Source organism: Globicephala melas, chromosome 18 (assembly GCF_963455315.2).
Source record: "Globicephala melas chromosome 18, mGloMel1.2, whole genome shotgun sequence".
NCBI lineage: Eukaryota > Metazoa > Chordata > Mammalia > Artiodactyla > Delphinidae > Globicephala > Globicephala melas.
This window is the reverse complement of record NC_083331.1, coordinates 47,615,235-47,634,571: the sequence shown is the minus strand read 5'-3', so window position 1 is coordinate 47,634,571 and position 19,337 is coordinate 47,615,235. Positions and strand designations below refer to the sequence as shown.

The 19,337-nt window shown below is 40.7% G+C and overlaps 1 protein-coding gene across 3 annotated transcripts in view; it reads left to right on the top strand.

Moving 5' to 3' along the window:
• Nucleotides 1-19,337, top strand: part of KLF12 (KLF transcription factor 12) — a 580,319-nt gene that overhangs the window by 438,663 nt on the left and 122,319 nt on the right. For all 3 annotated transcript variants that reach the window (XM_060287905.1, XM_030838658.2, XM_030838660.2), the window contains exon 5: nt 18,574-18,709. In XM_060287905.1, coding sequence (XP_060143888.1) covers nt 18,574-18,709 — 136 coding nt within the window. The remainder of the gene's footprint in view (nt 1-18,573; nt 18,710-19,337) is intronic.

Sequence of the window (19,337 nt, the reverse complement as noted above, 5' to 3'; positions counted from 1 at the left end):
CAATTTCATATTTTTTCAAATTAGGTACATTGTATTTTTAAATCATTTTATTTCTGTCAAGGTGTAAAATATTACATATGAAATTATCTATATATAAAATCAAGTATGGGCTTCCCTGGTGGCGCAGTGGTTGAGAATCTGCCTGCCAATGCAAGGGACACGGGTTCGAGCCCTGGTCTGGGAAGATCCCACATGCCGCGGAGCAACTGGGCCCGTGAGCCACAACTACTGAGCCTGCGCGTCTGGAGCCCATGCTCCGCAACAAGAGAGGCCGTGATAGTGAGAGGCCCGTGCACCGCGATGAAGAGTGGCCCCCAGTTGCCACAACTAGAGAAAGCCCTCGCACAGAAACGAAGACCCAACACAGCCAAAAATAAATAAATAAATATTTTTTTTAAAAAAAAAGACAATGCTATACACTCTTAAACTTTAAAAAAATAAAAAATAAATAAATAAAATCAAGTATGTATATGAAATGCATGAGGTAATTCCATGTTGCTAAATATTGACATTATGGTACCATATTATGTACTTCCATTTTCTCCAGCATCTCGCAGCACTGAAAACAACAGCCTTGAGCTATAGGTTAACATTTCCTAGGTGCAGGGAAATTTTGTCAAAGTGTGGTTCACTGAGTTTCAGAGATCGACATCTGTGTCATTTTTCGACATATCTGGTTCCTGCCTGGAGCTCTCGTGAGCAGGGAATTGCTTAGACAGACATATACAACACAGATGTGCCTGTTCTGTCTTGCCTCGCTCTGGTAGTGGTTATTTTCTGAAAAACACAAGGGGAAACTACAAAATAAAGATACAGCCAGCGTTTATTAGTATCGTTATAATTATATTTATTTTTCTTAGATTAATGAGTTCAGTAAAATTCTGAGCACTAGTCAATAGCAAATAATCATGACAACATTACAGCTTTAGAATTATCCTAGCTTATGTAGCAGATGTTCCAAAATGCCTGCTTTAGAATTGGAAAATAAATTCCATAAAATGTGTGTTTGGTTACAGAGAATAGCTTCAGAGTAAGATCTGACATTTTCCAGTTTTTGTGTCAGTTTCTCTTCAGAGTCTCATATACTATTTTTCTATGTTTTTGTTTCAATAGTTCTCTTACTATTTTATGAAGTTTAGCAGAGAGTAAAACATCTTGTATGCTTTCCAAAATTGATCGGTACCATGATACGTGATAGCAAGTAAATATTTTCCAGTATATTCTCGGAGTCATGGTTGTCACGGAACATGACCCATTTCTCATCTAACAAATGGGCACTAACTGGTGAGCCCTTGATTCCTGGCATCGTTGTGCCCATTGGTATGATCTACAGTAATCAAGGTACTATATACCTCCCGTTTACTACCTCATTATCTACCTTGCAAGTAGCACAACTTATTAACAGGCCCCTTTATTTCCTTCCTTGGCCCGTTGTGATCATTTTTTATGTTAATCACCACAATAAGCCCCTCACACTTAAAAAGTAAACCCTTTTTCAGCTGTAACTTAAACTAGTTTTACCTGTAGAATTTTGCATGATCTGATATAAGTGGAAAGTGACAACTTTTTCAGTTCATAAGTCTAAGTAAGCCACTGAACGGTTTATAGTGATCCTTCAGTGTCGTGCTCTGTATTTTTTATTATGGTAAACACTGAGACTAGAGTTATGCTTAATTGGCAGGAGTAAGCTGTCACACTTAGACTCTACTTGTTAACACTACTTATTCCATACCTCAGCCAGTGGGTGGTTTATTTAGAGGGGCTCTGCCTATTTGTAAGGTACAGGGTGCAGTGGTCATGTCTTATCTGGGCATGTTAGAATGCACTCAAAGAAGAGCTTGGAACTGTACCTTATTTAAGCATGTATATATAGATATAAATACATGAGACGTATGTATGTATATATATTCATATTATAAAATGATACCACCTAGAAACTGTTGTATTTAATACTTTGTAAACTAAATGAAATTAGTTGACTCATGATATAAACTTCTTGAATTTTTTTCCCTATGTTGTGCCATTTAAATAGGGGAAAAAGTCTTCATATTTATGAATTATTGACTGAACATGATGAGTATAAAAACCATTTATTTTCTTTCTTGCTTTCTTATTCTTTTACCAAAACTAAATAAATTTGAACTACCAGATTAAAATTTTTTAAAGATATTTAATTCTTATTTATTTAAACTTTTGCCTTACCCGGGAATTATCCAATGTATTCCTTTCCGTTCACTTACTCATTTGATTAATGCACATTTATGATTCAGCCACAAGTTCAATGCACAGACAATGCCCACAAGAAGTGCATAGTCAAGTGGATGAGGGAGACAACTATAGTGAGACGAGTGCTGTAATACAGATAAGTGTAGACTCACGGTGATATATCATAAAGGAGCACGAAGCTGGGGAGTTGGAAGGGGGTGGTTGTGACTTCAGGAGAAGGGCGTTTCTCAGAGGAAAGTGTTACTTATATTATCCACATAAATGAGGAAGGAAAGGCAATTGAAAAAAAAGGTGCAACGTCCTAGAAATATGAAAGAGCATATACTGCATCCTGGTAGATAGGGAGATTATACAAGTAGATAGGTTGGTATGGTTCAAGTGAAGGGTATTTATCAGAAATGGAAATGGGGTTCCAGGGGTATCCATGGATCTGGTCATCACAGCCCTGGTATGCCAAACTAAAGCGTTTGTATTTACCAAACACTATAGGGAGAGAGACTTGTAAGTAGATGGGAGTGACATGGTAATATTCAAATTTGTGGATGAAGGACTGAATATAGTGACAATAAAGGAAAAGAGAAAAGGTAGGAGGCTGTTTTGGGAAGCCAGGTAAGAATTCCCAGAGGCCACTGCAGAGGCAGTATGAATTGGACATCTGATGGACAGAACTCATTGCCCAAATGGATGTCAAGGATGAATGAAAAAATAAATCTAGGCTAGTTCCCAGGTTCTTGTTTTGGCAATGTTGAGAAAGTTCTTCAGTGGAAGAATATATGAATTGAAAGATTGTACTGAGAATTTTACCCAGAAAACAAGGCAAAGTAAAAAAAAAATGACAAAAATATAAAAGAAAAGTTATGGGCATGAATTAAAGTATTCCAACATTTATCTAAAACAACTTCCATAAAATAGGAATAGATAGAATACGATATTCAAAAAAGCAGTATTCAGAGGAAGATCTGAGAACTTTGGAGAATTAAGGGATGACATGAATCCTAGACTATAGACAAGTCAGTAAAAATAAATCCACATCTAGACACATAGCAGGGAAACTGTCAAGCATGAGTTATAAAGAAAATCTCAAAAGCTTTTCTACAAAGGAATTAAAGAATGACAGAGGGTGTCAACAACAACAAATGCTGGAAAGCATGCCCGTAGTCTCTTCAAAGCACGGAGTGAGGGATCCTATAATTCTATTCTCAACAAAAGTCAATTCAACTGACAGTAAAATGAAAAAAAATTTCAAACATATATTGGCTAAATTTACCACCCACACAAATATGCTGAAAGAACTAAAGGATATGTTTTTGAAAGAAGAAAAGAACCTGAAAGGGAAGGTGAGCTTAGAACTGGTTTTAAAAATATAGATAAATATCTGCATGGAGAGAGAAAGTTTAATTAATTCCTAACAGTGAAACGAACCAGAATTTTGGACTATAATGAAAAAGAACTTGGGGAAGGTGGGAATGTTCACTGGGCTGAGTCCTTCTTGTGTTTAGGAGAAGATATACATGGAATGACTTTAGACTAGCAGAATTTTAAATGAAAAGACTATAAATAAATCTCAAATGTAATGTGAAATTGTAGAATATGATATTATATACGGTTTTTATAGAGCAAAACTGCATTGGTGGTTGTTCATTGATATATACAGAGTAGAGTTAAAGCATTAAAACTTATATACACTAGGACACTATGGAAGAGGGAAACAAAATAGGGGAAAAAATGCAAAGAGTCAACTGTGTGATATTTTACTTTTTTTAATGATCTGAAAGATATACTGTGCATGTTGAGATTTTTTAATCTTTTGGGAGAATAAATAGGTGATTATCATATGTGTGTGTGGAATTTCTTAAATAAAAATGGCATCAAAGAAAAGCCGTAGGGGCTTCCCTGGTGGCGCGGTGGTTGAGAGTCCGCCTGCCGATGCAGGGGACGCGGGTTCGTGCCCTGGTCTGGGAAGATCCCACATGCCGCGGAGGGGCTGGGCCCGTGAGCCATGGCCACTGAGCCTGTGCTCCGCAACGGGAGAGGCCACAACAGTGAGAGGCCTGCGTACCGCAAAAAAAAAAAAAAAAAGCCGTAAATAATTTAACTCAAATTTTATAAGTAAGTGTGTGAGAGCAACTGTTGGGTTATATGTGAGATGGCTCTTCCTATTTTATCTTCCTTTTTTTAAAATTTTTTTCTTTTTTTTTTTTTTAACATCTTTACTGGAGTGTAATTGCTTTACAATGGTGTGTTAGTTTCTGCTGTATAACAAAGTGAATCAGCTATATGTATACATATATCCCCATATCCCCTCCCTCTTGCGTCTCCCTCCCACCCTCCCTATCCCACCCCTCTAGGTGGTCACAACGCACTGAACTGATCTCCCTGTGCAATGCGGCTGCTTCCCACTAGCTATCTATCTTACGTTTGGTAGTGTATATATGTCCATGCCACTCTCTCACTTTGTCCCAGCTTACCCTTCCCCCTCCCCATGTCCTCAAGTCCATTCTCTACGTCTGCATCTTTATCCTTTATTCCTTTATTCATCAGAACCATTTTTTTTAAGATTCCATATATATGTGTTAGCATACGGTGTTTGTTTTTCTCTTTCTGCATTACTTCAGTCTGTATGACAGACTATTTGTAGTGAGGTCCATCCACCTCACTACACATAACTCAGTTTTCTTTCTTTTTATGGCTAATATTCCATTGTCTATATGTGCCACATCTTCTTTATCCATTCATCTGTTCATGGGCGTTTAGGTTGCTTCCATGTCCTGCCTATTGTAAATAGTGCTGAAGTGAACATTGGGGTGCATGTGTCTTTTTGAATTATGGTTTTCTCTGGGTATATGCCCAGTAGTGGGATTGCTGGGTCGTATGGTAGTTCTACTTTTAGTTTTTTAAGGAACCTCCATACTGTTCTCCATAGTGGCTGTTATCAATTTACATTCTCACCAACAGTGCAAGAGGGTTCCCTTTTCTCCACACCCTCTCCAGCATTTATTGTTTGTAGATTTTTTGATAGTGGCCATTCTGACCCGTGTGAGGTGATACCTCATTGTGGTTTTGATTTGCATTTCTCTAATATTGAGCATCCTTTCATGTGTTTGTTGGCAATCTGTATATCTTCTTTGCAGAAATGTCTATTTAGGTCTTCAGCCCATTTTTGGATTGGATTGTTTCTTTTTTTGATATTGAGCTGCATGAGCGCCTTGTATATTTTGGAGATTAATCCTTTGTCAGTTGTTTCATTTGCAAATATTTTCTCCCATTCTGAGGGTTGTATTTTCATCGTTTATGGTTTCCTTTGCTATGCAAAAGCTTTTAAGTTTTATTAGGGCCCATTTGTTTATTTTTGTTTTTATTTCTATTTCTCTAGGAGGTGGGTCAAAAAGGATCTTACTGTGATTTTTATGTCAAAGATGGTTGGATGGGAGAGACAATGGGAGGAAACAGTTTTCAGGATTTGGAGTGGTTGGAGGAGAAAAAAGGAATAACAATACCGACTAGTTGCTTTGGTCCTTGACATCTTATTTAATTGATAGTGTGAATGGGGTAGACACAGAGGAAGAGCTCTATTTTTAGCATACTAATGTGCATGGATTATAATGAGCCATCCGGGCTTCTCAGCTCTCTGCTTGGCCTCAGGGCCAGCTGATGCTTAGTGCTGAGGAGGTGACTTTGGCAGCTTTCGTGAAGGGAATCAGGGTAGATGATATTCAGAATGCACACTGTTAGAGCATTATACGTTTTAGAAGTCATCCACACATAAATGTCAGTAGTTTTTACCAAAAAGAAAAATCTATTTTTCTTTATTACTATATTCAAAGAAAACAATATCGAATATTTGTGTTTGTTTAACATCTAAGCATACTGACCTCAAGCATGATGCAATCTACCAGACATTGGCTTGGGAAAGTCTGAGACCTCACCCTCTACGATAGCCCTTATCTTCTTCTCCTCACGGAACCGAGATGGGCTTTCGTAAAGAAGTTAGTGTAAACCCAGTTGAAAGTTAAGAAAGCTAAAAAGACAAGTGTATGCCTTTTACACCCTCTTGCAATATAGCATGTATTAATTAGCATATATTGTTTCACCTGGCCTGTCTCTAGGTAGAATTTTGAGTTTGACCTTGTTCTTGGAGTCATTTCTGGAGAAAGCGTCACCTGCCTGTATGGGCTCCTTCCCTGACCATGCGCTCAGGAAGGGGTCTGTGCAAATGAGCCCCAAAGTAGTGGTTGTACCCGAAGCCAAAGGAAGTTATGATTCCATTTCCAGATGGTGGAGATCTCAGAGGCTAGGTAATTTATCATCCCCAAGGGGGGCTTTTAGGCAAAGCATCAAAATAACATCTCTTTAAAAACAAACAAAGCCCCCAAACAGAGAGTGCATGCTTCTTAGGGGTTGAGGGGAACTAATAGAATTGTCCTTTCTTCTAAAAGCATATCAAACATAGAATTGATATGGAAAACACCTTTAATCCAGTTTTGCAGAGCAAATATTTCTCTTTGGAGTTTGCATAAAATGAGGATGTGAGCAAACACATCCTTCAGCCTAGGTTGAAACAGAGGAAGAAAATGTAACAATACTTGCTTTTTGGCCCAAAGATATTTACAGGTCATTTTCGAGTAGTTATTCATCCCAGGTTAGGATGAAGCCAAACAATGCACCGCAAAGAGAAGAGTTAGCACTGGCTTTTGCCCTCATAAAAAAAATTATTTTCCGGGATTTTAACACAGTAGACCCTGGCATTGACAGGTAGAACATCTAAGATGTTGGCTTTTCACAAGTGTCCCTACAAGTCTGTTATGTAGTACCTATATTTTGCTAAGTCACAAGTTAAAACTTTTTCTAACAAGTCACGTCAACATGGGAGTCAGTTCTTGCCTGAGCCTCCAAACTGCAGGACTCATTTCAGCGATGCTTTGTGCTCTCTACCTGTGGCCCACACAGTAACGCTAGTGAGTTGCTGCGGGGAGAGGCGTGTGTGTGGGTATGTGGGTAAATTGCTAAATGAGAAAGAAAACTTTAATAAAATTTTAAAAAATATGATGGGAAGGTGTGCACAAGAGATATATAACTCCGGATGGAAATGTATTACAGGGTATGTGGACAAGTGTGCCCATTCCCAAAGCCAAGGGTGGAGAGAGTTTTAAGAAGAGGATGGAAGTGAAAGTGAAGAGGCGTAACCAATTGTCTTGAAAGCTGTAGAGAGACCCAACAGCGTGTGTCAGTAATTTACAAATTTGAGGATTTTTACTAGTCTTGGAACAAATCTTCAAGAATTCCAAAGGTCTACTGTATGTCTAATAGGATGAATTAAATCACTGTTACATATCATGACTTACCGCACGTGGGCCTCTCACTGTTGTGGCCTCTCCCGTTGCGGAGCACAGGCTCCGGACGCGCAGGCCCAGCGGCCATGGCTCACGGGCCCAGCCGCTCCGCGGCATGTGGGATCTTCCCGGACCGGGGCACGAACCCGTGTGCCCTGCATCAGCAGGCGGACTCTCAACCACTGAGCCACCAGGGAAGCCCCATGACTTACTTTTAATCTGGCAGGTTTAAGTATATTGTAAAATGAGGCACGGAAAGCAAACCATTTAAAGAGGGGTAAGAAGCAATAGCAACATTGATTCGAAACATGCCATGGTACTTTTATGTGCCCACTTTTTTAACCTTTTTACTTTGAAACTAGCAAAGAATCTTTCTTTGTAAGTGTAAGTCATTTCCATGCCAACTAACTATACAGAGCTTAGTTGATATAGAAACAGAACTCTTAAGTTCAAGGTAGATTTTCTGCCATTTCTGAAGTATTTCTTTTCTTATATCTAAGCACCTTATATTTAAATTGAGGATTATGATTTAGTGGTATTAAAATCATTATATCAGATCTCGATCTGTTTCTTGCAAGATTCAATTGTACCCAGGTGACGAAGCAGAAAACACAGAACAGAGAGACCAACTAAGTGAAATAAGAAAAGTGAATTAAAATGCCACGGATTAATGCCTAAAGTCATCTTCTTTGTGCCTTACAGATGAGAATGAGTTTGATGATCTCATTATGCACCATATGTACTCACCACAAATTCACTTTATTATTAAGTATTCTAAATCATCTCTGACTAAAGTAGATTCAGTTTTGAATAAATCAATTGGAGCTGGTTAGGTTGGGTTTTGAGCAGTTGTAATGAATTGAGAAAATGGAATGGTAGTGGGAAATAGTGGTATAGTGATATCTCAGAGGACTCCTAGAGTTCAGGGCTCTTGGCTGACTCTGGAGAGTTACATAAGGCTAGTGTAAGTAAAACTCCACTTATTAATGGAAAATTTTATGAATTCTTTTTGATCACAAAAGCTTTTTATGAGCTAAGGCATACTTCCAGTGAACACAAGACAATTGTAAATCTCTATTCATTTTCTTTTTATAAATAAGAAAAGTAGTTTTAGTCATGATTCTTTAGAAAATGAAACCCTAGTTGCTGTTGTGATAATCTCAACAAGCATTAATTTTAAGCTGTATTTTAAAGCATTGAATTCCTTTATTGCAGTTTCCAAGCAGTAACTCATATTATAGAAATGATAGGTATGTTGATGTATTTAAAATATTTTCCTGAAAGGAAAGAAAAGCCTGTTAAATGTAATTTAGTTTAAAAAATGAAGAAAAACTAAGAACATTTTCATTCCTATGTTACCCTGTGACCTATACAAACCAAAAAATATATAGAATTATCTAAGACTTCATAGAGGAATAGAAATTTAATGATTGTGACTTCCCCCCACAAATGTTAATATTAGAATATAAGCCAGAATGTAATTTTTAAAATAAAATGTGAAACATACACTTTTATCATTATACTGACGAATCTTTTGCCAGCTGGGAACCACTGTGATCATTTCAAGTAGAGATCTGCATTTATTACCATCATCTTCATCAGTAAATGTTACTTTTGACTGTGTACAAGGGAATGTAATCAATGTGGTCTCTCCTTTCAAGGAGTAGATGGAATAACAAGGGATGTAAAATAAGTACATGCTTAAGTAGAATTCAAAATGGGAAGTGCAAGAGTGCCATGAAAATATTTAAGTACAAAATATAGGTATTTTTTAAAAAGGAAAGTTTATATTTTTTTAGAAAATGAAAAGAAGGTTGATGAAGGAAGGATTTTTTTGTTTGTTTGTTTGTTTGTTTGCGGTACGCGGGCCTCTCACCGCTGTGGCCTCTCCCGCTGTGGAGCACAGGCTCTGCAGCCTCCACGGCATGTGGAATCCTCCCGGACCAGGGCACGAACCCGTGTCCCCCGCATCAGCAGGCAGACTCTCAACCACTGCGCCACCAGAGAAGCCCGAAGGAAGGTTTTTTGTTGACTGAATTGTGGGTAGAAGGGAATACCCATATGTAGCTGGATTCAGGGGCCTTGCAGATAAGACACATAAGTGTTCCAAATGAAAAATGAAATTGTAGAGTGGTTAGCGGGCGCTGCTGTACCTTATTTGTTGACGTGGTGGGGAAAATTCAAGGCTTTCAAATGAAGAGTGATTTGAGGAAAGTCCTGCATTCATTTAATTACTAGAGAAATACTATAGAAGACAAATTTATGTAGCAGTACTTTGAGGGAGTTTATTGAGTTTATTATGAAAAGAAAGGAAGGGGCTCGAGAAAAATTGTGGGGTAAAAGCAATAGCAATTAGCAGCTGGTTGAATGAAGGGGACACACATGAAATGATGAGAGCTCTGAACCTGGGTGGCCAGGAGAATGATGGGTCTTTCCATTGAGACTTGAAAGAGGTATAGGACCGGAGTTTGAAATGACTTTCCGACAGTCAGGTGAAGTAGGATGCTGGAAATATAAATGTAAATAAACTGGGGTTTAGGGCAGAGGTTAGAGACAGGAACATGAATTTGGTGTTCATCTCCACTGAGATAGTAATTGAAATTGTGGAATTGTCTGGAATTACTGAGAAGGTCACCAATAAAGAGAGGCAGAAATAAGAAGGTAGGTAGTGGAGTCTGAAGGGGTAACTAACATTTAGGTATATGCAGAGAGAGGAGATGAAGAAGGTAAGAGGGAGAGAGACCCAAGAGAATTAAACAGTCTACAGCAGAGTCAGCAAATGCTTTCTCCAAAAGGCCAGGTGGTATTTTATGGTGAGCCATATGGTTTCTGTGACAACTACTCAACTGTGCCGTCTGAGCCCTAAAACGGCCAGAGACAAAATCGTGAGCATGCTGGAATAAAACTTTATTTATAAAAGCAGGTGGAGGGCTTCCCTGGTGGCGCAGTGGTTGAGAGTCTGCCTGCCGATGCAAGGGACACGGGTTCGTGCCCCGGTCCGGGAAGATCCCACATGCCACGGAGCGGCTGGGCCCGTGAGCCATGGCCGCTGGGCCTGCGCGTCCGGAGCCTGTGCTCCACAACGGGAGAGGCCACAATAGTGAGAGGCCCGCGTATAGCAAAAAAAAAAAAAAAAAGAAGGTGGCAAGCCTCAGTGTGCCCACCCCTGAAATCAAGGCAGGAGAGAGATTCAAGAAGAGGCTGCAAGTGAAAATGAAGAGAGAGAACCAACAGTCTTGAAAGGTGCAGAGAGGTCCGATGGCATTATCACTGAGAAGGGGACCTTGCACTAGGGAATCATAAGAACATTATGAGGTTATTTTTTAATATAATGGGGGCAGAAGCCATAACACTGACACATGTGCAGAGAGGAATTGGGAAAAAAAATAAGTAAGTTGCGTATTGTATCTGCAGAGTACCAACATCCCAGGATTTGCATAATTGATTGGATTTTTAAATCTCCATTGGGGGTTATCTAAACAATCACAGTTACTACTATGTAGAGGCATAGTCACATTAGCAGTAACAAAAGTAAAGAAAGTAAGAAGCAGAGCGTAGTGGAAACATCAGTAAGTAGAGTGGGACCCAGGAGAGCTGGTTCTAAGCTTGGAGTCCACCGTCCTTTGAGTCAAGCTTTATTTACTTACGTGTTTTTCTCTCATCATCTATCTTGATATGCTAGAAAAATCAAGTATGTATTTGAGCAACTGATACTCTGAAACCAAATGAGGTGAGAACATCAGTTGTACAAATGCATTATGAAAAGCGTACTTCATAGCCCTGCAGGTAATAAAGTTCTACCTAAGTTTTAATTGACTGTGTGTGGCCAGCATGAGGTGACCAAAGAGAGAAAAGCTAGTGCAGTTTTTAGGGAATATTAATATCACTGATGATTCTCCTGCATGTATCTCCATCTGGATCTCCCCCTGTGCTTGTATAGCCAGGGTGATCCTGATCAAATGACGTAACTTAGATCCTGTCATCCTTTTACTTAATCTTTCCCAGTGGCTTCCTTTCCCACCCAGAACAAAACTCAAAATCCTTCCACTGGCTATCAAGGCTTTCGTGCCCACCCTCCTCTGTCTGGCCTCATGCACTTTGCCCTCCATGTCTCAGCTCCAGCTATAACCTCCTTGCAGGTCCTCAGGCACGTAAAACCTGCTCCCACCTCAGAGCCTTTGCACCTATTGTTTGTTCTGCCTGGAATATCCTACCCCATCCGCCGAAATAAATAAGCCACATCTGCAAGCGTCCCTCAGCTCCCCCAGGTCCTGGCTCAGGTGTCACCTTCTCCGTGAGACCTTCCTGGCCACCCTGTCTGAAATTGTCAACCTGCCTCTCAGCGACCCCTACCCTCCCTTCCCTGTTTTATTTTCTCCATGGCACTGACTGTCTAACAGAGGATGTGGTTTTCTTATCTATTTATCTTTGTTATCTGTCTCCCCCGCCCCGGCCCCAGTACAAAACCAGGAATTTTTATCTACCTTATTCTCTCCTTTCTCCCCAACACTCAGAAGAGTGCTTGGTACCTCATAGGTACCCAATAAATATCTGTTGACTGAATACAAATCTTCCTTGACTTAAGATGGGGTTACATCCCGATAAACCCACCATAAGCTGAAGATATCTTAAGTCAAAAATGCATTTAATGCACCTTACCTACTGGTCATCATAGCTTAACCTTGGCTACCTTAAACGTGCTGAGAGCGCTTACGTTAGCCTTCAGTTGGGCAGAATCCTCCAACACAAAGCCTACTTTATAATAAAGTGTTGAATATCTCATGTAGTCCGTTGAATACTGTATTGAAAGTGAAAACCAGGATGGTTGTAAGTGTATCGGTTGTGAACAGTTGTGATTGGGTGGCTGACTGGGGGCTGGGGCTCACTGCACAGCATCATGAGAGAGTCTGGTAGGGCATATTGCTAGCCCGGGAAAAGAGCAAAATTCAAAGCGCAGTTTCTAATGAATGCATATCGCTCTCACTCCATTGTAAAGTTGAAAAACCGTAACTCAAACCATCTTAAGTATGGAATGTTTGGATTAAAAGAAGTAGTGGTTTTAGGTATTATATACTTAGGTATATATATTCTCTAGTAGTATTTTCAGCTTAGGTACATTTAAAAAGAAAAATGCTTGATTTGAATAAGTCCAGGGGAAGATGAGGGCTTTGTAAATAGTATTATATCGATATAAGGGAAGGCTGAAGTCGTAGTACTAAACGTACTGCCAGGATGAAACAGAATGATGACTGACTCCTAAGTGCAGGGCAGGGTACTAAACACTTTGCATATATTATCTCCTTTACTCCTCACAGCGGCAATGGCAGGGGAAGAAAACTGAGGGTTAGTGGTGGGAAATCAATTGCCCAAGGCCAGATGGCTGTAAATGATGAGTGGCGGGGCCAGAAGTCTCACCCATGTTCTTTGAAGCCAGAGCCATGTTTTTATTCTAAAAACCCTCTATGACTGTCATTTTTGGAGCACTCCTACATTGAAGTGCTGAAGGAGACTCTCCTACTCTGGGATGCTAGGAATTCTCCCCCCCATACATTCATTTTCCATTTTCCCCCCCTCATCCTTCCACTGCCCTTGTTTCTAGGGAAGCAGCGGCCCTCCTGGAAACCAAGGTTTCTGTAACTGGGGCACGCTTCAGCCTTGGCAGGGCGAGCAATGAGGACATCTGCAGGTAGCAGGCAGCCTGACAGTGGCCGACAGGGGAAGAGAAAGGCTGGCAGCACGGCAGCTGCCCATCCGACTGCCTCACCCCGCTTCCATCCACGTGCACCCCTCTACCCTCCAGCCCTGATGGGCGGAGGTGAAGGCGACTGAATGCATTCCTTCTGGTTAGAAAATGTTCGTCTGTAAATTTCCATGTGTGGTCAAAGATGATTGTATAATACATAGTAAATATGGTGACATAACAGGAAAGCTTCCTTTCCTTTACGAATAGCTGAATGGACCAGTTCCTTTCCAAGGAGGTTAGAAGAGCACCTCGCCTGAGGTGACGGAGGTGAGAAGGGATGCTGATGCCACTGCGTCTGTGTCAGTCCACTGTTATGTGGGGGGAAAGTAAAGTTTCCATGTTTCATGGGAGTTCTAGAAAGGCAAACATAGGGAGTGTAGCTTTGGGTGATCATGTACCTGGGAGTTCTGCCCATCTGAGCCTCCTGTGAACTATGAACTTGGGTAGAAAAGCTTTGTCCACCAGAGCAATAATGCCAACTCATGGCCCCTTTCCCATAGAAGCCTGTATGAGGCACGGTCAAGGATCAAAGAAGACGCTTTTAAAGACAAAATGCCTGTAAATCCATTTTGCACATTTTGGATTAAGAAGTAAATAATGTAAAATAACGTGGCATTTACTTTCCTTTATTGTATTAATAGCCCACTTAAGTATATGCCACTGGAGGCCAGATTACCTCTTGGGAGGGAAATAGAGAGGCGTGTGATAGGCTGACTATAACTGTAGCAGAAGTCTTTCCACATCGTTGCCAGGAAATCACTGGAAGGAGCTGGGAGAGTAGCTGGTATTGAAACCGTGCACCTCAGGTTGGGACTTGAACCCACATGCCGGGACTCGAACCCATGTGGCCGGGACTCGAACCCGGCCAAAACCCACAGTCTTCCAACTGAGATCACACACCTGGTTTCAGCACTTAATGAAGCAGGTTCTTGAAGTCTCATCGCAGAAAGAATTCAGCGAGAGACAAAGTGATGGGTAAGAAGTGGATTTACTTAGAGAGAATCACACTCCACAGACAGAGTGTGGGCTATCTCAGAAGGTGAGAAAGGCACCAGGGCATGGGGGTTGTCAGTTTTTATAGGGGAGGGTAATTCCATAGGCTAATGAGTGGGAGGAGTTTCCCAGCTATTTTGGGAAGGGGCGGGGATTTCCAGGAATTGTGCCACTGCCCACTTTTTGATCCTTATGGATCCTTGGAACTGTCATGGCGCCTGTGGGTGTGTCATTTAGCTTGCTGATGTGTTACAGTGAGTGTATAGTGAGGCTCAAGGTCTAGTGGACGTCGACTTGTCCACCATCTTGGACCCATTTTGTTCTAATCAGTTTATGTCATGTCCTCGGCATGTGTCATTCTTTCAAATGCTGTGCCCTGCCCCCCTTCCCTCCTATTTCACTACATTGATTTTGTATTGCTGTGTAACAAATCACTCCCAAATTTAGTAGATTAAAATAGCAACTATTTTTTTTGCTCACAGTTCTGTGAGTCAAAAATTTGGAATGGGTTTAGCCGGGCTGTTCTCACGCTGGTCACTCCTATGAACGTGGTCATCTGGTGTCTGGAATGTGTCTGCTCGGTCTAAAGTGACTTCAAGTCATCGAGCCAAGGCCAGAGTCACTGGGGGAAGGAGCCCCACGAGAGCCTGGCTACAGGGAGACACGACTCATTGGGATGATCTTTACAGTGACATTGACTATAGGTGGGTGTTTGAAAGGGTAGATAGGTTCAACTTCAGGTGTTGGGGGTTCTGCAGTTATCTTCCAGAGTTTGTGTGACATGGAGTGAAGTTCACACCGCGTTCCCCAGTACCTCCACCTCGGGGATGACACTTCACCAGCAATGAGCTGGAGTACCCACCCGTGTCTGATCCCTTTTTCATTTAAGAGGAATAAAGTCTCAAATGTAAATCCTTTTCAGGTGCTTATAATTCTCCGGCTGCTCTCTTACTTTGGGAAATAGGTACGTTTTTGGTTCTGGTGCCCAGGTAACTTTTCCATTTTCTCTGCATGGGCACCCCAAAGAATTGGTGTTCCCTAAATGAGCTGAGAAACTCAAAGACTAATGGAGGTTAACTAGGATAAATGTCCCTACCCCACATTTAATAAAAATAGAGTGGAATTATGCGAGTATGTAGATAAGCTAATCATCTGACCTAATCAGCAATGCACTTTTTTTTTTTTTTTGTGGTACGCGGGCCTCTCACTGTTGTGGCCTCTCTCATTGCGGAGCACAGGCTCCGGATGCGCAGGCTCAGCGGCCACGGCTCACGGGCCCAGCCGCTCCGCGGCGTGTGGGATCTTCCCGGACCGGGGCACGAACCCGTGTCCCCTGCATTGGCAGGCGGACCCTCAACCACTGCGCCCCCAGGGAAGCCCAGCAATGCACATTTTAAGAAGCTTTTCTAATTACTTCCTCGACTTGGCTGAAGGTACGGTAAAAAGAGTTTCCCAGCATGATGGCAGCAGATGTATTTCATAATATTTATTGAAACTATTGGAAAGAAATCCTCAATTATAATGTTCCTGAAAAGTACATCAAAAAAGACATCATATTTAACATATTTTAAACTCTCATTAAGATAGCAACATAACATAATTTAGATGATCAACTCTCACACCAGTTATTTGGAATCTCATACAGCGAGACTAACTTTCACAGCCAAATTGCTTATTGGTTAACCGCCTGTGTCTTCCTTGAGTTGTATTACTTACCTGTGAGAGCTCTAGTTGTCTTGCTAAAGATGGGACCAGAATATTCTCTTTTCTCTGGCTATCTGTTAATTTGATATCTTGGCAAAGGAGTCTTCGTGCATGGTGTTTCAGGAACTTGAAATGTTAACTTGTTGATGTTTCCAGGTGTATGTAACACCACACAGTATGAGATTTGGAAGCCTAGATAGGTCTATTACTCATTTTCTTGGTTGAATTTGAGCAGTTGTGAACGATTGTTAAATGAATCATTTTCCAGTGAGATGGGCCCAGAGGAAACCCATCGATGACTTCCTGGTTGAAATGCCTGTATCATCTCTGTGTCTTGGGCTACTTGAGTGCTGGTTGTTCAGCTTTACCTTCCATTCTGTGAGCTGCCCAGTATCTTTCCAGTACATTCGTTTAATATAAGTTAGCCCGAGCCAGTTTCTGTTGCCTGTAGCCAAAATAAATCTTAAATGGTCTGATGCCTTCAGTGCCTTTGGAATGACTGAATACTTAAGTAGCTCTCTGTTATTGCATAATTGTGGGACTGGTTACTTTCCTCTACAAAGAGTTTCTCCAACATCCCTCTCCTAAGAAATCTCTAGAGATCAGATGGAAAAGAAAGTCTTTGTCCCACCATGTGGTAAAAAGACAACATTCAAGGACTCTTAATGAGCGTCACTGCATAATTCATTCCTGGCGTTGGAGTGAGTGAGTGCTGTATCGGTGGAAGTTACGAGTGCCAAGTCACGTGACAGTGAATTGTTTTATTTGAGGATAGAACCAGAAAAGATGGATAATCTAATGTGTGATTTAATTTCGTCGCTAGTGACTTTGAAACTGGAACATAGTTATGCAATTGAAAGTCATCAGATGTAACACCGTTATGTCCAAACTCTTAAATCTCCAGGTCAAAGTTTCTCAGCCTGGTGCTATTGACGTTTTAGACTGGTTCATTCTTTGTCATGGGGCACTGACTGTCCTGTGTTTTGTAGGATGTCTAGCAGCATCCTTGGCTTCTGCCTTCTGGGTGCCAGTAGCATCCCCCTTCCTTCAAGTTATGACAAATCAGTGTGTCTCTAGACATTGCCAGATGTCTTTTGCCGGGGGCGGGGGGCAAATTTGTCATCAGCAAAGGACCACTGCTTTAGATTAGTTTCATTATTTTCTCTTTAATTTAGCCAACATTTACCAAACACGTCCACTATTCAAAGTACATTTTCGTGTTTATACTTACAGGCAGAATGTATGTCAAGTACACTCACACCCTAGGTTCAACAGATATTCGCTCCTTCCTAACCAAGTTTAGTTAGAAATATATCAGAACTCTCTAGGTATAGTTTTTCTATTCATGTGGTAAGTATTAGGTAGAATCATGAGAAATTGTCTTTCGTGGTTTAAAAAATGGGAAAATATCAGCATTTTCCTGTGGCTCTACCTAATGTATGATGCACAGTAACAGCAAGAAAAAAAAAATGATTTGAGAAAAAAAATGAAACTGTAAATGTACCCAAATGTCATTGTAACCACGATTTTAAGTGTATTTTGCTTCTCTTTACAGCTAGTGGTGGTTTCAGAAATCTTTTGTAGGCAGCTTGGAAGAGCAGGCTGAGGGAGCTGGCTGAGGGTTGAAGTCATATGTTTTAGCAATGCAGTTATGTAGCTAGCGCAGTACTTTTAATTTAGAAGGTGTGCTTCTTCCGTGCCTCAGCTGAGAGGGCTGATGGAAATCCTAGGCGGTGGTTGCTAAAGCTGTTCATAAAGAGAAGGCGGTGGGAATGAAATCTATTTTTTAAAATATACATTAGTATATTAAATGTTGATGGTGATCCTCTCATTTAAAAGGATCTGGTGGTCCCCATCAACAGGAGTCAGAACATCAGGCTATGTCCTGCTTTGGCCAGTTTGCAGCGGAAGGAGGATCTTATCTAGAAATGCATTTTTGGAAAATGAGATCAGCATAGAGATGAAGGGCACTTTCTAGCACATGTAGACACAGTTAAAATGCTACTACTTCAGTCATTTTCCTGCACTCAGGTCTCCACTTAGAGCAACAACGAACTGTGAACAAGGATTCACTGTAGTATGAAGAATACCTAAACCTTTATGTTAGTCTTGTAAACCTTGTCGTTCTTTAAGCTTCTGATGGGAGCCCTAAGCAAATAAAACCTTCTCTCCCTCCTGCTCTCCACCTTCCAGGGAAAGTGCTAATGTGCAACGAAATGGCCAGAGCTCTGGTTGCAGAAGCAAGAAGAAGCCAGAGGGTAGAACAGTAACTCATGAGCTACCTAATCAGCTTCTCAGAAGTTGGTAATATTGTAGATTTTACAGTTTCTATTCCATAATCATCCCCTGAAACTACCGAGAGCTGATGGAGGTTCTATAAATCAGACGAACAAGGGATAAGAGTCAGTGCGTGCTCAGTCCATAACATACGTCGCTTTCACTAATTCCTGGGATTTCTGGAGAATTCCATGTGTGTGACATACACAGAAGAGACATTCCATGCTTGATGTTGGTCCAGGACAAGGTTAACTTTCTGCACACTAATTTTAATTCATTATATATGCCTTTTTTTCCCAGCACAAATGGACCCCCGAGGCCTATCTCCCAGACAAAGTAAAAGTGACAGTGATGATGATGACCTGCCAAATGTGACCTTAGATAGCGTTAATGAAACTGGATCTACGGCCCTTTCCATAGCCAGAGCAGTACAAGAGTAAGTATCACATTCTCAGGATGAAATAAGAATTGCCAAGGTGTTCAATGGATAATGGAAACAGCAGCATCTCCTGTTCCCCAGACCTGTCATTCTAGCTCTGAACGGGCACATGTGTCAGCATCTTTCCATTCAGCCTTGTGTTCTCTGGGAGGAGATTAGGGGAAACATGGAGTGTTTTGCATAGTTGAAAATTTGTATTTTGAATAGAAATGAGACTTCTTTTTTAATACTTCCCGCCCCTTCTCCTTAACTCTGAAAAAAAAAATTGTTCTTTTCGAGTGTCACTATCTAATTATCATCATTGTTTTCATTATTCATATAGAACAGTCAAGAGAGGTACAATATGACAGGCAGTATTATCTTGTGTTGATAGGAAAGTACAGAACAGCTTTTTTGAAATTTAAAATTTGGAAGATACTATGTTACCCCTTTGAAACATTCAAATCATATGTAATTTTTAAAGGGATCGTTTCTCACTCCTTTAACTGTAACACAGAGTTAGAGTTTAGCCCTTTTTCGTTGAAAATAGCTGCTTTTTCATCATTGTCAATTCTGTGTCTAGAATTTCACCTATGACTAGTCCATGTGTATTTTTTCTCTAGCATAATTTTTAATAACATAATTT